General features: G+C 40.9%; 1 protein-coding gene across 1 annotated transcript in view; it reads left to right on the forward strand.

Annotated features, from left to right (window-relative positions):
• Nucleotides 1-21934, forward strand: part of LOC133625939 (VPS10 domain-containing receptor SorCS3-like) — a 299862-nt gene that overhangs the window by 141077 nt on the left and 136851 nt on the right. Inside the window, exon 3 of the mRNA XM_062001248.1 lies at nt 1938-2037. Within this exon, the coding sequence (XP_061857232.1) occupies nt 1938-2037 (100 nt within the window). The remainder of the gene's footprint in view (nt 1-1937; nt 2038-21934) is intronic.

The following is a 21934-nucleotide window of genomic DNA, read 5'->3' on the forward strand; positions in this document are numbered from 1 at the left end:
GAGCTTCAATGCTATTGGAAGGGTAAGATCAAGGAATCACCTCAGTGCTTGCCCTCTGCTTAAGTTTAATGTTATTTGAAGATTCCTGACCTGTTGAATTTGCATGTGTAGGAGGCCTCGTGTAGTGGAATTAATTGGCCTGGATTATTCAGTTTTATTAATCAAGCTGCTTCAGTTTCAAGCTTGGCTGGAGGGGGAGAGCTGCTACAGGGGTTTTTTTTGTGTGTGTGTGGTATTAATACCTAGCAAGACAAGAGCTTCAAATTCTTCAGATGGGAAAGTGTTATGGAAATACAGTACATTGTTGTAATATCCATTGGGATGTCTCTGAGAAGCCCAGGGAGCATTTGTGCAGAAGAGTACGAAATGTAAATAGAGTATTAACTCCATTCTAGTATTAAAGAGTTAAAGAGGTTTTTCTGACTTGAAGCACCCTGACTGCCGAGTGTTCAAAGGAGGAAGGTTGGTTCATCCCATTTAAGGAAAGAACCAATTTGCAAAACATTTAGGGATTATGCTTGAAAGATGCACAGAAAGAAATGCAATGGAGCCACATCAGTGATAAAACAAACTTTTGACTTCATGAGTCAAAACAGAAAGCCTGAAACCAGCTGTTTGGTTTTGCAGCATGGCTTTCTCACTGTCATTCTGGACTCTACTAGCAGCAAAGAAATCAGCAGAGCTGGGGGCAGATTCTGGCATCGCTCAGGTTCTGCAGCCACTTGAGTAAGAGCCCTAAACCTCTGGTCACAGTGATGGTTAATGGTGATGCCAGAAGGGTGACTTGGGCCATTTCTCTGCTATATGGACAAGGAACTGGTCTTGAGCTGAACCACAAAGCTGCAGATGCTGGAGGCTTGTTGAACTTAAAACCCCAGAAAATTATTTGAACTAGTTACTGGGCAAGGCACCAAATTCCTATATTTTCTCTAATAATCTATTTCATAAAAAGCATGATTAGGGAGGAGAGCAGCGGCTGTTAGTTCTCAGGTGTGTCTAGGTAGAATTTTTGTGGGGGTTTGTACTTGTCCACTTGATAAAGATTGTGTTTATGTAGGGTTGGGAGCCACGCTCTCCCCAGTGTTTGGATGGGGTGGGTGGACTTTCTGTGCAGGTTGGGACACCTCACCTGAAGCAAGCTGGTGCTGACCACTCTTTAGGTGTGAGATCCTGCAATAGGTAGCTGTTGATTTGTTCTTGTAGGAAAAACCTTATTTGTTCAGAAAAATATAGTACAAAACTAGCAGAGAAACAAGCAGGGCAAAGAGAAGTTTCAAACATGCCCACAAATGAGGAGGAGGAAGCTGCAGAAAACCCTCTGTGATGAAGCAGCCCTTTTCCCCAGTCACGAATGGGTGATGCCACCCCCAGAGCATCTGCTCCTCCGGGTGGGATTTGCTAGTGTAGGGGCCTGAATCTGTCTCTGTAACTCAGAAAAATTAAATGCCTGGCAAAGTAGGATGGGGGTGACTGAGGACTCAAGATGCCGTTTTAGGCAAATTTTTATCTAGACATGAGTGCAGCTGTTACAATCCTGAGCCACATTTGGATCCCCATCAGCCTACTTAAATAAAACTGTTGTTGATGGTTTTAATTTGGATTCTTCTGTTGGATTTGTCTGAAAAGAGAATTTGTGCTAAAGGTGCTGTTGAGGTCAGAATCCTTTCATTTGCAGTCTCACGCTGGCACATGTGAGCAGAACATATCCCCAAAGTCCATCTTCATGAGTGCACCACAGCTTCAGTTGATGCAGAGACAGACCCTGCCCCAAAGAGCTCTAATTTTCTTCTCTTTTCTGCTGGTAAACCTGAATGAAACACAAAAGCTTGAGTTCTAAGGGTAATAATGCTCAAGCTGTAACTTTGAGCATCTGTTCACACATTTCATTCTCTTGAGTTCCAATAACCACATAAACTCTTTTTGTCTCTTTTCTCCAGGTCAACAGACTATGGTACTACCTATGAGAAGCTAAATGACAAAGTAGGCCTGAAGACTGTGCTGAGCTACCTTTATGTCAGTCCCACTAACAAGAGGAAGGTAAGGGAGAGCCATTGAGCTGGTAGCTATAGAAACAAAACTACAGCATTCTGTTCATTCTGAGAGGAATTATGATCCTAAAGTGCAATCTGTTGGTAATTCACAAGATCTCAAATTTGTTGTCTAATTTGCTCTAGTGCAATGCTGTGGAATCCAGACAAACAATACTTATTTAACTTCTGATGGGAATGGAGCACTTAATCTGCTGAATGTGTTAGAGAAATAAAAGGGTTACTTTTATTTGGTTGTGAGTATTGCAACTTTAAAGAAGCTGAACTCTCACAAATGTTTCTGGGACTCGGGTTTACACTGATTTTGGCTGATACACCTCTTCCTGTCTTCTCTTTCTTCGTATTATTACAAATAGAGTAAAAAGTCATTTATTTTTTCCTTTATCTCTCTTCCTCTTTATTCTTTCCCTAGCTAGAAGTTGGAGGTAAATGACATTTTTATGAGTTACATCATGTAAGGGGGCTGAAAGCAGAATGTGGCTGGGAGAGTGGGTGAGAGACCTAAGATTTGATTTGAATGTGTAGGAGAGAAGATGAGGTCATAGCTTTCAAACCCCCTGCTCACACTTCCCACGTGATGCAATTAGGGCTGCAGCTGGCTCACGGAGCGCAGCCCAGGAGTTACTACTCAGTGTCTTTTCGGTTTAAAATTATTGCCTGTGTTGATTCAAGGAAAGTAGTGGAACAAAGACGCTTTCAGCTACCCACAGAAATCTACGTGGGAGGGCTGCAGCGTGTAGCTAATTGCTGGCAGTGGGATTGGGTTTGGATGGGATGCAGACCTTTCAGCTTGATCACTTCCAAACTGCCTATCTCCTGTCCAGGGATAGGTTTCCAAACTAGTCTTTTGTTACTTGTACTGCTCTTATTATTCTTCTTGTGTTTTCCATCAGTGGTCAGCCTACAGAAATTTCAGGATTGATGTTTATTTTGGTGTTTGTAACCTGAAGGCAGTCATAGTTCTGATTACTGTCGATAGCAAAATGTGTATGTTTGGATGTATAGAGGAGAGCAAGAAGGCAGTGGGCAAGGGTCAGCTTATATTGTTTTCTGATGCAGAAGCTGAATTATTGTGACTGCTTTGACTTATTTTTTCTGAGGAGAATGGAATGCAAATGTTTTGTAATTAACTCTTCTGGCCTTTGCACCCCTCCCATATCTAATATGGTGGGCACTGAAGAGTTAATTCTTCTTCATCCTGTCTCCAAAGCAACTCTGCCCACCCAAAATCAGAGGCAATATGCTCAGTTACAAATCCTACGTCACTGGTCTGCCTCACAAATCTGAGTACTAGGATGTAAGATTCTCTTCTAACACTTCCTCCAGCTATCGAGCATTACAGATAAGCAGTCTTTTCTCTTCTTTAAAAAAATAACACCACCTACATTTCATCATCTAGTAGCATGCACACCTGCCTTTACCTGTTGTTTTCCTATTTCTGATGATAGTTTTCTAAATTTCTTTCTTTTTTTTTTTTTTTTCTGAAGGAAGTGATTTCTGGACCTGTCTGTCTGTCTGTCTGAGCTCTTCTCCCTTCTTAAAAATCTTTTGAAATGGAGAGATGAGCTGTAAGGAAAACCATAGGAAGTGAGCTTCGGTACTGAGTGCTGTGGGAACAATTTGGTTCCGTTCTTTCTACCTACGTGCATAGTGGAACAGATGGTTTGTCTGAACCCAGAGCTGCCTTTGTTGACAGGCAAAGCAATTCCAAATATCTAGGCAGTATTTAAAAAATGCCTGGAGAAGGTGTCATTGTATCTAGGATTTGCAGCTGGGATTTGTCAAATTCAGTTTGGGGTTTGTCATCCACCCATCCCTTACAGATTCATGAGGTTGTGCACTGCAAAAAATGCACTTGGGTTGTAATCTCCTCTAGGTCTCTCTGGGTGAATGTCGTTACAGTGGTCTGCACAGTAAGCAACATGTTTTTGCTGAGTTCTTGAGGGCAACCACCAATAATGAATTACAAAGCAGTAGATGAATCAATTGCACCTCAGTAGAGAAAATCTAGATCCTTGGTGTTTCATCTCTAACAGCACAAGGGCTGGCTAGTTGAAAACAATACAGTGATCTCTTGGAGGCCTTAAAAAAAGAAGTCTTTGAGGCAATAAATTGAGAGGGAGGTACCAAAAGTAGCACATGTACACAGGACCTGTGAGCACACAGTCAATCCTGCAGACCCTTTCCAGGCAAGGTATTTTCTCCTGAGGCATGATCTCTCAGCTGCTGATTGGACCCTGTATGCCTTGCAGACCCTGTCGATTTTTGATGGGTTTCCACACTGTTGCTAGCCCTGTCTGCTCATTAGTGCTTAGAGGATTAGCAGTTACTTGGAGGAGGAGAAAAGCTTTCCATACATTCACTCCTAATTGATTTACTAGTGAGAAGGATAATTACCTCTCAGCTACCCTGCAGAACTACAGTGGGAATTACCTGTCAGAGTTCTTTGAAGACCCAAAATGCCTCTCTTCAGCTGTTAAATAGGAATTATGCATTCAACCAAATGCCAGTTATATAAACATCATTTAGCTGAATTGTGGCGTAACCCTGGGCTCAATTGTGAGGCAAGAGGATTTAAATGCTGGCTTTTTTCTTTCTTCTTTTAAAAGAAAAGCGCTTTGTTTCCAATTTCTTTTTTTGATTCTTTTTTGGTGGAAATATTCTAAGTTTTTTGGCAACCGCTGCAGTATCTCTCAGTGCTGCCACATCATGGTGGGACACTGATTTCTCAATACCAACATCTCTACTTATTGCAATATGAGGGATCAGACAAAGGCAGAGTTAAATGCAGAGGCTGAGTGGCTGGGTGAGACACGGCTACAACAAATTCCCCTTCTCTTTTGGTTAAAAGAAAGCCACATGTGATGCATGTCTTACACTCCTGAATTATAGCACAACAACACCGTTTTCTTACAAAGTGGATTTGCTTGTGGAAGAAAAGTTGAGCATAATATAGGAATGATTTAGTGAATGTGGAGCATGTGTTAGATCTGGAGGTCAGACTTGATGACTTAAGGCTCTTCAGGCCTAAAGAATTTAATTCTCTTTGTGTTTTATTCTGCTCCTAACAAAGCATCTGAGCATCTGCTATGTAACATTGGTAGCAAAAGCAAGTCTCGGTTAGCTTCATGTATCATTGGCCTTCGTCTTTCAAACTAAAACCTCTTGCTTCAGTTTGGGTTATGTGTTTAGTCAATTTTATTTTTGTCATCTTTAGGCTTCCTAGTAAGCTGCTCTTGTATGTGTCTCCCATACCTAACTGGAGGGCCCCAGCAGGATATTGAATATTAGCCCTGTCTGTGTTTAGTGTCCTGCCAGATATTGAAATGACTTTCCTGACACAGCAGACTGGAAAATGCTGGAGTGGCCTGGAAACAGCTGCTCCTTTAGTCCTGCCCTTTGCTCCTCAGTGAAACACATCAGTGTCATGGTTTAACCCCAGCAAGCAACTATGCACCGTGCAGCTGCTCAGTAACTCCCCTGCCCCAGAGAGATGGGGAGGAGAATTGGGGAAAAGGAGTAAAACCTGTGGGTTGAGATAAGAACAGCTTAATAACTGAAATGAAATAAACTATAATGATAACATCAATCACAATATATCATAATTATAGTAACAAAAAGAAATATAACAGAGATAAAGAAAAATAAGACCTAAGGGGAAAAAAACTCCCCAAACCCCAAGTGATTCACAATGCAGTTGTTTACCATCCACTGACTGATGCCAATCCTCACCTCTCCAGCAACTGCTCCCCATTTACAGACTGGGCATGACATTCTGCGATATGGAATAGCCCTTTGGCTGGTTTGGGTCAGCTGTTCTGGCCATACTCACTCACAGCTTCTTGTGCACCTCAACCTATTCACTGGCAGGGCAAGAGGAGAAGCAGAAAAAGCCTTGGCACTGAGTAAGTGTCAAGCCTTGACACTGAGTATGCTTAGTGATAAATCAAAACATCCCTGTGTTATTAATAGTGTTTTCAGCATAAACCCAAAAGTTATCCCTGTACCAGCTACTAGGAAGAAAATTAACTCTTATCTCAGCTGAAACTAGGACAGACAGTCACTAGTGTTCATCAATGGGCAAATCACCATGGAGAGATCATGTCTTTGTGCCTGAAGAGGAAAAAGCCAGCTGAGAGGGGAATAGGTGAAGGAAAACAACCTCTGTGATTACATGGTGGTAACTCTAGGACAGCCTCAGTTCTCCCTGGACACTTCTTGGCTGTGCCAGTGTTTAGCACTTAGAGGCCAGATTTAGTCTATGGATGTTCCTTGGTTTTACATGTTGCCACTGGGAGATATCAACCTGCATGCAACAGTTAACCAAGACATATAGCTGCGTAGGCAAGACTGGGCTGAGGTTGGTTTGGCTGTGCTCCCATGTGAGCATAGCCAGGGCAGGGTCCCAGAGCACCTGCTCCCAGTTGGTGACCCAACCTGCTGGTGTCTGTTTTTGGAGCTGTCCATTTCCCAGAAATTACAAGAAGATATTTGGAAAATGCACTTGGCTGTTGTGCAATTTTTGGTTTGCAGATATAATTAAACCAATATAACAACATGAAGACACCAAAGGAGGTTTCTGAGAATGCTTCTTCCCAGCTCTGATTCCTCTTACCTCTCAAATGTCATTGCTAGTGATCAGAGCCAGCTTGGTGATCTGAGAGCACCCATCATTTGAAATGGGACCACCCTGGAGTGCTGACATAAGGAGACAGTCAAGCAGGCTACAGCCCATTTTGAATCCATAGTCTCTTGCTGCACCAGAGCCAAAATGCTTCCTGCCGTGAGCCAGGACTACTTCATCTTCCTGTGGAGCAGTCATACTGCTAATTCCCTTCTAGGAAATAACAAGCTCAGGGTTTCACAACACTTTGCAACTAGGCGTACAGCCTCTGCTGCTGGGAGCTGAAACTGCCACGCTTGTATCTGCTCTCCTGCAGATTCTTGGGCTGTTTCTTCTTTCATTTGCACACTAGGGACTTGTATTTGGATCAAGAAATTCTGCATTGAGTTCTCATTAATACTGTGAAATTCCAAGTGATCATTAGACCTAGCAGTCAGACAACTCTGAAGTCCTAGGGGCTATGGCTTTCTTAAGAGTTACTGTTTTGAGCCCTGGTGAGAAGCAAAGTGCCTGCAGTTTTGACACTTCTGCCACCATGAAGTTGCTCTAATAGGCAGAGCATGTTCCAGGGCACATCTTCCCCTTCAGTGCACCTGCCCACCCGAATGCTTGCTGGAGAGACCACATGTGAAGCATCTGCTTTGCCCCATTGACACATAGATTGCCACAAGCCTGATAATTCTGTGGTGAACTTCAGAAAGGAGAAATTTTCATACTTGTTTAGCAGCACCACTCCCTCGCAGATGAAGGGGATTTAAAGGCAGATGGTTGAGTGCTGTGAAAAGCTGAGACTTGCAAAATGCATAGCTTTGGCTTTTCTGTCCTATAGCCTCCTGTCTGTCTTTAGGGATATGACAAAAGGCTGCCTGCTCTCTGCTGGGCAGAGATCTGAGTTCCCTGCTGACCTTTAATTTAATGCTACATTTTGGGCATTAGTTACATTTTACTAGAGGCAGATTTTCTCAGCAGTGTGGGAATTAGAATTGTTTATTTCTTCTAAAGCACTAAGAAAGAAAAGCCTCTTCTCTTTTAATAGGAACATTTCTCTTGACTTTTTAAATTCCCATTTTCTTTCTATCCCTTTTGGTTGTGGAAAACATTCTGTTAGAAAATTGGATAACTTCCACAAAAAATTAAGCCTGTGGTTCTTCGACTAACTTCCTACGGTTCCAAGTGTCACTGGTAGGAGCAGATGTGCTACGAGTCCCTGTTTTCCAGCATGTGTTGGTCTGCTGGGTAAGATCCTCCATCCCTAAACATTTTCTTTCTTCTTGGTTGTCAACAACAGGATTAATTTTAGAATTGATGCTTCACAGAGGGACGCAATGTCCTTCCACGGGGTGAAGAAAGAAGATGAGAAGTCCCATGCACTGCTCCTTTCAGACACTGAGGTGCCATTTTGAATCTCAAGGAATCGTTGTTGAACCCTAGTTTTCATGTATTACTTTTTCCATGAAATGCTCTGTGAAGAGTGCATATTCTTGGTGAAGGTGGTGTTCAGTTGAAAACCCCGTTTTCACTCTGAAACTTTTATCTCTACCCTTGGGATTCTGGTGGAGGTTGGGTGGATGGAGTTTAAAAGCATTTAAAAGAAAGGGAGGAAAAAGGAAGAGAATGAAAATTTTGACAAAATCAAACTAAAAAGCACCTGCCTGGATATAGAACTGTTCAGATGAGATGTGGATAAATGTGAGGTCCTGATTCCATTTAAGATCTGGGATAACAGTTCTGATGTCTTAGAAATACCTTCATTCGTGAATCTGCTTTGCAAATTTCTTGCAGTTGTCTCTAGTTTTTCTCTATACTGTTACTGTTGTAGGTTACAACTCGAAGAATTACTAAGTCTGTAGTCTTTTATGATGACTCTACACAGAAATATCACCCAGGTGCAGTGATTGAAATGAGGATTACCCTTATTTTTCCTGTATAGCAGAACTGAAGCATTAGATACTATTTATAGGTAGACATTCTAGCTGAGGGATTTGAACAGTAGTTGCAGACAGCATAAAGCAGAAATAAAGTTGTGGTGTTCAGTTAAAAGAGCTTTGAGAAAATGGTTTTGCAGACTACTTTCCCAGTTGTCATAGAGTCAAAATGGAGAGGCAGTCCAAATCACTGAAGCCATAAAAGCCAAATGCATGCCACACCTCTTGTACCTAGTTATACTTCTGAACTTGGCCCATCAGAATGAGAAATGTTTAGAGGTATTTTGAGAGTCAGAAGCTCTGAAAGCTAATTCTAATTAATTTGTTCATTTCTGTGCTGCTTCTTGGGGATGAAGCACAGCAACTGTTTATGAGCTGGCAGAGAGCAGTGCTGTGTTGCAGTTCAGGTTAATGAAGGAGGAAGTTAATTGTGACTGTAACGTGGAAACTGCAGAGGAATGCATCTGCCTGACTGGAAGCTAGCTAGCACATTGGGAGTGACAACTCCTCTTCCAGAAGTTGGAGATCCTAAATGAGCATAAGTCTCTTTGAGTTCTTCTTTATTGCTTCTTGCACACTTGGAAAGTAACTGAGAATAAGCTGTCCTGGCTTCATGTATCTCCAAAGGGAGTTCCTCAGCTGTGATTGGAGCCTCAGGGCAAACCGTGGTCCAAACTGTTCTTACTTTTGCCTTCATTTCTTGGTTCATTTGATCCCCAAGGGAATTCCACAGTGTTTTGTTTTCTCCTTACTCATGAAATGTGTAGTGGACTGATGAGGCAGAAGTTCCAGCATGCACCTGATGCTTGCTAACCCAGCCCGAACTGAGCTACCATCCTATGCCCCAGCTTCCATTAGTCATCTGGTGCTTTTTCCTGAGACTGTATCCCAAGCTATCAGTGAAGAACTGAGCTCTGGAGTATCCTAAAGCCATTTGGCAAATGAAAGGTTTCTTTGGACACTTTTTCCTTATGCTGACACTGTGATAAACAGCATGTGCTGCAAACTGGCACTTGTTGATGGGATCTCAGAGAATGTATTTATAACACAAAGGCAATGGGACTGAGTGCTTCAAGGCAGGCAGGAGTGATAGAACTAGTTATTTCTGATGTCTTTTGTCCCTAATCTTTCCCTTTAGCCCAATGAAATATAGTTAGTAACTAGCTCTTGATTTTGTAGCTGCTGTTAACAGAGCCTAAATCACTTGTCTTGCAAATACAGTTTCAATCATCTCTTCATGCACCCCTTCTCTGGGCATTTTGAGCTGCATAAGATGTTCCTGTGCACTCCAAAAACCACGCCAGCCAGTCCAGAGCCTATATGAGCAGAACCTGCCTACTGCTGTAGCTCTGAAACACAGCATCTGGGTTATCGGAACTCAGGTTTGTCTGCTCTGGTTATGCGGGTGGATTGCACAAGTGTGACTATGATCTGGTTAACATTGTAGCATCTTCTGTCCCCGCTTCAGGGAGAATCACTGGCAGTCTCCAGAACCTAATTTAAATCAAACAGAATTAAATTAATCAGAATTTAAATACAGGAATGAAACAGGAATGAAGAAGTAATGTTTTCCTTCACTTACTGATGAAGCAAAGATGATTTCCTCATGGTCACCCACAACATCCATGGCAGAGTCAGAGGTTATGTGACATGATGTGTTTTATCTACAAGGTGTAGTCTTGTGGGCTGTTGTGCATGAGATTCTCTCTGCTTGTCCAATTAATTCAGCTTGATTTTGTCACCCGAGAAAAGGGAGAATTTTTTGTGAATGTTTTTGTAGAACTATGACCTGAAACTGTGTGACAGGAACCTCTTGAGTTACAGATATGTTGTAATACTTGGAGAAGAGGACTTCAGGAATTTCTCATTTTGAAGGGTTTTTTTGTCTCTTTTGAATCCAGGAAAGTAATATCTTCAAAGTAACTTTCTCTGACCTTTACTCTGTAAGAAATATAGTTTCACAACATTGGATGACTTAATTGATTAATGTTTTAAACATGGTGCAAGATCAGTGAATGGAAGAAATTGAGATGTAAAGGCAAAATATATGGAGTATTGGAATATTTTTTTAGGATCTTTTTCAGTATGCCTCCAAAAATTTGTTTTTCTCCTTTAAAAAATTCCTGTATTTCGAGATTGTGCTTTCTTGTGGATCTTTGAAGTCCAGGGTCTCCTGTCAGAGACACTCCCACAGCCTGGGGCTGCAGTGCCTGGCATATCAGACTGTCCACTGAGACCTGGCCTGACTGACCTATAGGCTCCTGTACTTAACAAACTGCTATCTGTTTGCAGGTTTTCATTGTATTACTTCTGACTTAACATAAATCATAGAGATATATGGAAGTCTTACAGAATATGTGGTCAGGGATATGACCATCTGTCAACACAGGCAACACAGAATTGGGACCCAATCTTATGAGATACCCAGTGGCAATTTTCCCCTTTCTTAAACAGGGAGGATTTGATTACCATACTCCAGGGAAGGCTGACACTTAATATGCATGAACATGAAAACTGAAGATTCCTGGGGCTTTTTCAGTTAATTCTCTGAAAAAGCAGATGCACTAAAAAACAACAACAAAAAACTCTCACCCTACTGAACCTCACCCACTGCTCATCAGCTGTTTCTTAAAACAAGCACAATTGAAGTAATTAAAAAAAATACTCCCATATGGCATTTTTTAATGGAGGTGAAAGAGAGAAGTGTATTTGTTTCTGTTTATTTTAAACATACTACATTGAAAGCCATCTTTTCAATGTTCATGAAGCAAAAAATGTTCATATATTATGAAACTCCAGAATTCAGCTTGCCTATGTGTGCCTGTATTTCATGTCTCTGTACTTAGGCATTCCAAGAGCTTTTACTTGCATTTTTCACAGGTGTCTGTGTTTGGTTAGTGCTGAGGTAAGTATTTAAAGTGAATGGAAAGCTAGTGCAAGATTTAATTAATAAAGATAAGTAATAAAATGAAGGCTAGTTGGCTTTATGAAAAATGATTTGTTAAATAAATGTCATATTAGCTTTCACAGATATTGCAAGTCTGGTTGATAAAAGTAGGCATGGAGACACAAGATGTGTAAATAAAATAAGAAAAAAGGAGTCAGACACCTGCCTTCTTGTTTATCCACCAAGGACTGGAACTGTGATCCTGAAATCCCTGCTTGAATGCTGCCTGGGGTTTTGGGAAAAGATAGGCCATTTCAATGAAAACAGGCACAGATTTTAGGCAAACCAGAATTCAAATCCTTTGGACTTTTTTACCATGCACACTTCTCTGAGGTGCTTTGTGTGCAAGAAACAATGAGCAGTGTTTAGTGTTGCTTGTGATGTTAAATGTTGACATTTACCACTTTAAACAGACTGATCCCAACCCCATCATCCTAAAAACCCCCTAAAATTGGTTGAAGAGGATATCACTGCACTTCATTGTCTACTGGATTGGGTGGAGATTGAAATTGCAGGGTTAAAAGATGGGAGGAACACAAGTCAGTATGTCTACTTTGATTTTATAGGACTTGCAAATAATACTTGGAGAAGAAATGCCAGTTATCAGCTAAGAGTCAGCTTGGCAGGATACTGGTGCATCTCAATGACAGGGCTGCCTTATTTGGCCTCCTAAAAGTCAGTCCATCTCTCCTGTTGCTCTTTCTGCTTGCTTTACCTTGTATTGCTAGAGTTAGGATCCTACAGAGTCTTGTGAATGGTAAGAGAAGGGGTGATGTAAAACTGGGAAGGCCACATCCCCATTTAGATGTAGAAGACTTCCCAGAGCTGACCATCAGTATTTAATAAAGAGGTAGCTTGCTCTCATTTAACCAGCAAGTGTTAAAGGACAGATCAAAAGTTATAATAACAACTAAAATCAACTGAAATAAAGCTGCATTTTTGTCAGTTATCTTGGCCACTGCATTTTTGAAGTGAGCAGAGTGGACCTGCATGAGCTTTCAGAATGCCCTGTGTTGGTTATGGGGACAAAGAGGGGCTGTCAGGATGCATCACGTCGTAAGGAGCTGCCTGTACTTAACACACAGACTACCAGTGTGGTGGACACAGCTGCAGACCCTATGTGGGGGAGGTTTATGAGATTTGCTTCCTTTCTCCACCCTGCCTACCTCTCTACTGCTGCAGCTCCAATAACGTATTAATTTATGAAGTATGAAAAATGAGGTAGTTTTCAATTTATGAGGAGGGGAACGGTACTTCAGACAGCAGGATAATCAATCAATAATAATGAGTCAGCATGTCCTGTTGTTAAAAAAAGAGGAAAGATAATAGAATGGGTGGAGAGCAGCTCTTGGAAAAGTTGCAGGTGGGTCGTGCATCATGTGCTGACCTTGATCTTTTGTGACAGGAGCTGGTTCACCCAGACAGTTATTTTTCTTTAAGGAAAGTCCCCCTCTCCCCCCACACACTGTATCCCCAAACCCATTAATTGATTGCAAAATGGTTTTATAATTTCATTATTTTCTGAAATGAAGAACAGATAAATTCAGCATTATTCATTGAATGCATTCTTATTTTTAATAGAATAGATTAGCAGAGTCGGCAGGGTGCTTGTTGGCCACTGTCTCAGTTTCTGCTGTATATGCACATCTGCCTCATATAGTGTAAAATGTAATAACTCTAATTTCAGCTCTGAGATGATAAATTCAGTATAAAATTAATTTTTCCAAGCACCGCCATTAATCCAAGAAGCCTTTGCTGTGTTAGGAGCCTCTTTTCCTTGGTATGGAGCTTGACTGGACTAGATCTTGGATATACATTTCAGCACATCTCTTGGTGCTTGAGACTTCTTTTTGCACTAGGTAGAGTTGGTTGCCTTTGACCCTATCTGTCCTAAAATGCCTTTTTTCACTGTATACAGCCAGACATTGATGGACTCATAAAGTAATGGTAGGGATTTTCTAAGTGGTGCACAGATGCATTTAGAGGAAACTCAGGTTGTAGTTTTCTTACACATCTAGGGAATCAGCGCTTAGCCCAGTCTTCATGTCTCTGAGGAGAGATCGGTGCTGCCTTTTGCAGTGGGCCCCACAATATTTCAGTTCTCTATTGAAACAGATCAGGTTCTTCTTTTTCTGACAAAAAAAACCCAGCTTGTCTGACATCTTTTGCCTTCCTTGGAGCCATTCCATTGCAGGCTAATGTGATTCTTAAAAATGACTGCAAGAAAGCACCAAAACTTACAAAGCATCTATGCTAAGAGACTTGAGTGACAGTGGAGTGGAGACAATGAACTCAAAATGGGTAGAAAGATGGAGTCAGCTTAGCAATTTTCTGGCTTTTGCCAATCAATTCCTAAATCCAAGTATCAGAGTTGTGCTGCATATAAAACTTTGAACCCCTCTTCCAATTTCCTTTCCCCTTATGCAAGCTCTTCAGAATGTATGCTCATGTATGTGCGTGGAAAGGAAAGTATGTGATTTTCCCAAGGCTGCAAGGGGTCTGTGACTGTTGGAATAGAACATAGTGGCTGTGTTTCATAGTCACTGGGGCAGTCACTAACTTTCTTAGGGTCTATTTGCAGACAAGTCTTCTACCATAAAGCTGCAAGGGCTGTATTATTGGGAGTTAATTTTGCAAGTGTAATGGAAAGTATCAAAGCCAGCCTCTAACAGAGTCTTTGGTACCTGAGTTAGTGTGTGGTGCTTGCAGCCACTATGAGTATCTTAGAGCAGAGTGCTACTGTGCTGCAATGCCATCGTGTTTTGAAAGTTTAACCTTTAGTTTTTGGGGGCCTTGGCCTTCTACCACTAAATGGATAGACCATCTCCTGCCTCCTGGGGATGCCAGGAAGAGAACTATGTTAGGGGCAGTGAGGGACATGAGTAATAGGTCCCAGGTAAGTATATTGAGGTAGATTATTCACATTTGGATGTGAACATTGATAAAGCTGACTGTTGTCTATGTTCTCTCTGCAATCTGACTAAAAAGCAGAAAAATAAAGTGTGTAAGCAGTGGAGAATCAATGATGCATTTAAAATCGTATTCAGGTTTAGTGGCCTCAAGGGAGATTCATAATACAATTTTTATTTTTCTAAACAGCCATGAAACACTGCTGTCTTCAAATGAAAGAGACTGCTGTGTATGGGCTACCTCCATGAGTAACTATCCATGCACATCTCTTTGTTTTCTGTAATGGGGCAACTACTGTGAGTAAACTTATTCCCACATGTAAAGTGGTCTCCCAAGTGAGACCTATAATCAGAGGAGTGTTTTGATATAAATGGTGTTCTCAGTTCCAGCAGCTGTGGTGCACACAGCCTCTCCTTAGTGATAACATTATTTTCTGTAACTACTTCTGCTTACATGGTAAGTTACTATAATGGTGAAAATTACTTTGTAGTTCTATGGAGAATAGGACAACCGTGCATTTACTTAAATGCCATGTAATTATAACAGTGAATGCTGCTGTTCTCTTTCTGTGCACACAGTTTGGGATCAGAGCTGTTTTGTGCCTCTAAAAAAAGGTGGTGACCACAAAACAATGTGTCAGATGTTGCAGCAGTTGGGGATTTCCTAGGTAGAATTGAGAAGAATAAAAAAGCATTGTGCAGAACGTGCAGAAATAGCAGACCCAGAGCGAAGTGTAGTATAGATGAGAAGCTCTATGCTTCTACTAATTTGCTGTGTGTTTTTTCCTATGGAAGTGCTGGTGTTGCCTGAGGACATCAGCCAGGGTTCTTTCACTTCTGATACAGGCCCATTCAAAGAAGTGCTGGTCTAACTGGATATGTTAAAACCAGCCATAACTGGTGATGCTTGTAACCTGTTTGGCAGTTTGTAGAGGGGAGCTATGCATAAACATGCTGTGAGGTGGAAAAGCCTTTGGCAAAGAGCTGACCAGCACAGAGTTGGAGTGGCCTCAGAAGGTGACATTACTGTGCTGGGCTACTTTGCTGTCATGATGGAGTTGTAGAATGTGCAGCTGTAGCAAGTGTATAATGGGATGGAGTAACATTGGGTAAATTCTGCCTTACCGTGGGAGTGAAAAGATTTTACAACCAAGCATGTGGTTGTTGCCAATCAGTCACTCTTTGCCAGGTCAAACACATGCTTTTTGGATGGCTTCCATCCCCACTGGCACCTGAAATTTAACAAGCAAATGCTTGCTGTGCCTTGTAATTAAAAGTGAAAAGTACATGTGTCCAGTGCCAAAAAGACAAGAGAATGCAGGGAGACATGTTGTTCTGACCTGCTTAGCAGTAAAACAAAGATGAGACGTTCTGCTATGTTGAGTCTAGTACGATAGCTTATTCCACTCTCGTGCATGCAAATTGCATCCAGCCTGGGATTTGGCATTGTGAGCACGTTGGGATGATAGAATTTAGAGTATCTGAATTCTTTCCCAGCTCTGATTTTACCTAAACCGTACAGCTGTGATATATTTTAATTTCCCACTTACCAGGGAAGATGGTGTAGTGGTTTTCCCTGAGAAGCTCTTGCTCTGCATCCAGTTCAGCCTTGAGTTTTCTCCTGATCCTCAGGGTATCCTGCAAGGTGTATTTGTGTTCTTGCACAGCTGCTGGAGGTGGTAATTAGTTGAAACTCACTCTTCATACGGGATGGGGTGTGTGAGCTTGGAATTCTGTGAAGTGCTTTGTTTTGGTATGGCAATTTATGGCAGGTATGGCTGCAATGCCAAGAGCCTGTTTTAATTTTGTACAAATGAGAACAATTAATTTTAATTGTGATATAATTAGATTAGAAAAAATAATAAAAGATTAACCAGAGTTACTCACTGTAAGCAAGCATGGGAGGCTGATGTACATCTCCTTGGAGAAGGCAGGGTGGTGCAGGACATCATTTGACATGCTGTTTTTCCTCCGAGTTAATGATGTAAGTACTGGGTGGATATGTCTCCTATGGATTTTCAGAGAGGAGGACAATAGATAATTATTCTTTTGCCACCAAACTGCTTTAGTTTAGAGTCTCTCTCTCCAAAGTCCTTTTCAATCTTTGCAAGAAGCAAATGAAAGAATTACTGAGATGTTGTCATCTGAACTCTGCACCCTTCTTCTCTGACTGAACCAACTGTATGTAGCCCATGGTGAGACTATCTATCCAATAGCATGTTTAGTGTCTGACTGTAATGCTCATATCTCATGTGTGTAGGTTGTTCATCCTCACAGGCCAGATTATTCTCTCTTGGACTATTGGTTCCAAGTTCTCAGACAAGGCAGGTATTGGGTTGGTTATAGGTAAAATTCTTAACTTTATTTCTGACAGTACCAGGAATCCTCTAAGGGCCTTTTCAAGTTAACAGTGAAGCTGGGGCTTATGAGCTTGATCCTGATGGGAAGGGTGTACCTTCTGAACATTGGATTTCTTTCTGATTGAAAAAATACCCTTGATACCTCTGCAGCATGTCATTGTGGGAAAATTATGAATCTTATGCTGAAACTTGCTCCCAATTTTGAAGATGGATTGTCTAAACATACAGAAGAAGGGGATAGCATAATAATTGCATATTGTATTTCAGAAGAGGATTTCATATTCATAAAAATGAGCAAGCATCCCAGTGATGGCCTCTTTTGTGTTGCAGTATCACCAGAGGACCCTGCTGGCTTTGGTTTTAAAAAAAGAAAGTTTTTCATTTTATAGCTTATTACTTGCTATCTTGTAATGGCCCTCTCCTTTCATGTACCCTCTGCAAAGGACAAAACCTTCTACAAAGACATAGGACCTGCATGTAACCTGAACAGTAAGATGTGCTTTCATCAGTCTCTCTATGCTGGAAAGATGAGAAATTCACAGATGGAGTCCCCCTGACTTTAATGTCAGATCTATGCTATCTTCTTAAATTGAGTTACTGGAGTACACAGCTGCAGCCTCCAGCACAGCTGAGGGAGTCTATGGAGGATATCCTTCACCAGAGTTAGATGCTTACAGAAACAGCTGTTGACATCTGAAAGTTCAGCAAAAAGCAATGGGATTCTGCAGAGTAGAAGTTGGTTTGTAATTACAGAGAAGTCCTCATGAAAAGGAAGTTCTGGAGAGAGGTTAATATGAAGTACCTGAAAGGTCTTGTGAGAGCTATTTGGTCCTTTGGTCACGGTACATATAATGTAGACCCAATGCAAAAGTTTCAGGAACCTGTATTTCATTGCTCAGTTTCTATGGGTATCTGACTCATTTTTCATTATCCAATAATAAATACAGTAGTGAAAGTCACCTTTAACACTTAAAGATTGCTTGGATTTTATGGGATTGTATTGAAGTGAGTGCCAAGGTATAAAAGCCTTATGGTTGAGGTACCTTTATAACACATGCTTCATAAACCCTTATAAAGTGAGTGCCGTGCACTTCATCCTTTAAGATTACAGCATTATGGTTCTGAGAGGTGGTGATCTGGTGCTATATTCATTAATTAAACCTGTTTTTAATGTTAAGTTTTGGACAATAAGTGGTGAAGTTACAAGAAGTTAAAACAGGGTAGGTCCAGACAATTTTCCACTCAAGAAAGCTTATTGCATTTTTTCTACTTGCCTGATGCCCATGGTGTATCTGTAACATGAAGGAAGTTTTTGAGCCACATGAAGCAAGAACAAGCTAAAATCTGGAACACAAGGGACTGCAATGAGTGTTTTCCTTTTAAGATACAAAGTTAGTAATTATGTGGAAGCTGTTACCCTCTTCATGACTGTCTTGTTTGGCTTCTCAGAGAGCAGATGTCCTTCTTGTTGTGGATGCAGATCATTAAGTAATGGGGTGGGTTGCTGTACTTCTATATAAATAACTAGGATTCTATATAGAGCAGATTGTCATCTCTGCCATCTCCCATTTTTTTCCTGGCTGATATGCAGGTTGTGGTGATGGGAAAGTAGGGGATATCATCCTTTTTTCCTGATTGTGGCAGGACTTAGAACATCTACAGGGCAGTGAGCAGCTATCTAGCTATTTCTAAACATCCGTAAAACTTTGTATAAGATGTGCTTTCTAAACCAATGCAAATTGTACAAAGTTATATTTTTAGCTTAATGATTATTTACATGAGTTACTTTCATAGAATCATAGAATGGTAGGGGTTGGAAGGGGCTTTTAGAGATCATCTAGACCAACCCCTCTGCTAAAGCAGGACCACCTAGATCAGGTCACAAGGTGATGGAGATATCTGAGTGTGTGTAAGATTTCGTTTGATGTCTCAGTCCATCAGTGAGCTTTGTTTGTAAGTAGACACTTACTTATGACACCAGTACATTGTTGCCTCAGAGGAGTTTGGACTGATTTAAACAAACTGAAGGTTTTTTTTAATTCAGCTGAGAATGTGGTGAGGGAAAACTGAAGAAAGCACAAGGTTTTCTTAGCAAAGAGTTGTGTTTGTCCTCTATGGGATTGGCATAGAAGGACTTCAGGTATACTATGTACATGTGTTCTGAGAGGTTAAGCTTGTATCTATACCTCCAAGAACACCCTTCAGACTGCTTGGAGTGGGAGGGAAATGAGCAACCAAATATTTGTCAGTGAGAAGTTTCTGATGGTCAAACATTTGATCTAAAGGCTTCACCAGTAAAATATTACTTTTCCCATAAGAGATTTCCAAACTATTCACATTGAATATACCTGTGATAAACTGATGTTTTGACAGGAGAAAAATATTTTTGTGTCTTTAAACCTTTAAACCTGATTTGATTTGTTTTTTATTTATTTCAAAAGGAGGAAAGGACATCATAAGTCCAAACAAAGCAAAAATCCTCCATTTGCACTGACAATTCAGCATAAATTGTTCAAACTTTTGAAGCTCAAAGCTAATATAGGATTTTGTTGGGAAGTAGGCTTAGCTCCAGATGTCTCATGGGACCAAACAGTCTTTTAAATGTTTTAATTCAAAATGGGAAAAAAGAGAAAGCCTTTTTTATTTTAAAATCAGGTTTGTGTTTTCCTGTTGTTGATGTAGATGTGGCCTTGCTATAGGAAAGACAATTAGTTTTTTTATGAAAGACCTAAAGTGCTTTTGAGTTGAGAGTCTAGTGGGAGGAAGTCCAAAAAAATTGAAGAAGCCTTTTCACATGTGAGCTGAGCACATTTGATGTGAAAGTCACTATGAAGTTGGAAACATAAAACTGTTAAGTTTCTGTTTTCTGCAGCAATATTTGTGGTAGAACTGCCTTTTCAATTGCAGAAGAGGACAATGCAGTGCTACTGAGCAAATTCCTAATACTTTGCGAAGGAGCTGGGTTTCTTTTGTATCCATGGAGGCTTGGGTGGCTTGTAGGTGTGTTTTTAATAAACTGTTTTATTTCTTTTTAGAACAGCACTGTATATAGGTGAATGAGACTGTGACTGGGACCTCTGAAAAGGCCTGCTTAGGAAAAACACATTGAAATGAAGAGGAAAAATGAGAAGGCAGTACACAATGGTTTAATGCTATCTAGTTATTTCTGGGAACAAAAGACATTTATTTTGAACCTGTCTTCGTTTACTGGGATGCTTTGTGCTAATGCAGCTCAGTGGTACTACTGCTACAGCTATTGTACCTATAAAATTTCCCTGTGCTGATTTAAAGAGATGTGCTTTGGTAATTTACAGTGAAAATTTATGTTGTCTGAGCAGAAAAGAAGTATTAAATGAGAGATAATATTAATAAAAATGCCTTCTTTGTGGCACCTTGTTTCATTTTTTTGTTCAGAGGTAATTATTAAAAGATTCATCTGTGTACAAAACAGTTCTCTGTTGTGTGGGGATAATGCAGAACAAAGGAGCAAGAGATGATAAAGCTTTTGAATCAGATGCTATGGATACAGGTGATTTGATGAAGATGGGGGATTGTTTTTCTTGTGCCTTGGGTGCAGAAGAGGAAGGATAGCAGTGATGTGCCAAGCAGGCCTGCTAACCTGAGGGCAGAGCTGTGAAGGGTACGGAGAGAACTCTCAAGCTGTAGGGAGATCTTTGGAATTACTACACGAGACAGATGCAGGCAGAGATGAGCTCAAGCTACTTGTAGCTCCAAACCAGTAGATTCTGGGCACATTGCAGTGTTGTGCCCATGAGAAGTGTGCTAGCTAATTACTGGTGTGATACAGTATTCCAAATCAGTTATCTTTGTGCCTGGCTAGATTGGAGTGGAGGTAGAGGAGTGTGTCATCATCTCATCTGCCTGGACATAACCTGTGTGAAACCAGTACTTAAGAAGATGCTTACATTAAGAAAGTGATACACCTGAGATTTTAATCAGGATAGCAGGAAGTCAGTTTCTTAGTTACAAATTTTGCCTTAGTGTGTGTTATATTAGTCTCATCAGAAGACATGCTGGTTTATTGGACATGTGCTGTGATATGGTGTCGCTTTTTTTTCTCCCCACTTCAGCATTTGTTCTGAGCTCCTTTAAGGGTCCTACACACTCTCCTACAAATATGAGTGCTTCTTAGCTAGTTCTGTGGTTTGTTTATCATCCACATCATGGCATGTATAGACATGACGCTTCCTCTCCTTGTTCTTTCCTTCTGTAATGTTTTTGCTGGGATAAGTCCTTTTGAAGTATTTGGGGATGGATGTGTTTTCTGTCACACACCAAAGATCTCAGTCTCTATGTAGCAGTTTATGTTGTTCTTGCAAAGTGGCCTCTCCGAATCTTCTCCCTTCTGTGTGCTTTCCTCACTGGTGTCTGGTATTCTACTGAACTGGAGTTTCATACAGAGCTGTTCTGTATGACCATTGTTGCCCCCAAAGCTCGTGCTTTAAAGGAGATACACCGTGTAACAGCCAGCTCTCTTCCACTGCATTCATCTCCTAAGGAGTTGCCTGAAGTTCAGTCTGATTTTCAACCTCATTTGTTTTGCCTGGTACTTGCCACTCATTGTCCACTGAATTTCGCAGGTCAGGAAATAACCTCTGGAGGAAAAGCTGTGTTGTACAAACCATCTCATCTCATGTATGTTTTCAAGGACTTAGTCTCAGTAGTAATCAATCCTACCTCCCCTTCCCCTCTCCACTTAAACTAGAGAAGACAGCAACTGAAAATGGTATTTTATATATATATGTGTGTATATATGCATTCTAGAATGTAGCAAGGTGAAATGTAATTTTCTTTTTAATAAAGGCTGCCATTTAATTTAATATTATAGAAAATGATTAGATCTTAAAAACCTATAAATTACATTTGACAACTCTCTGGTGCTCCTTTGCTGTTCCTTATGGCAATTATAAATGGCAACACAGGGTGCTGGCAGAAGTACTCATTCTGACTGGAGCTTGTTTATTGGGTCTTAATGAAAAGCAGTTAATCTAAATCACTGCTGAGGTGGATCCTTTGGCCTGGCCCCATAATGAGAAGTGGTGGTTTCAGGCCTTTGAAAAATGTCCTGCTATTTCACCTGCCAAAAGTTGTCCCCTCCCC

The sequence above is a fragment of the Colius striatus genome, chromosome 8 (genome assembly GCF_028858725.1).
Source record: "Colius striatus isolate bColStr4 chromosome 8, bColStr4.1.hap1, whole genome shotgun sequence".
Classification (NCBI taxonomy): domain Eukaryota; kingdom Metazoa; phylum Chordata; class Aves; order Coliiformes; family Coliidae; genus Colius; species Colius striatus.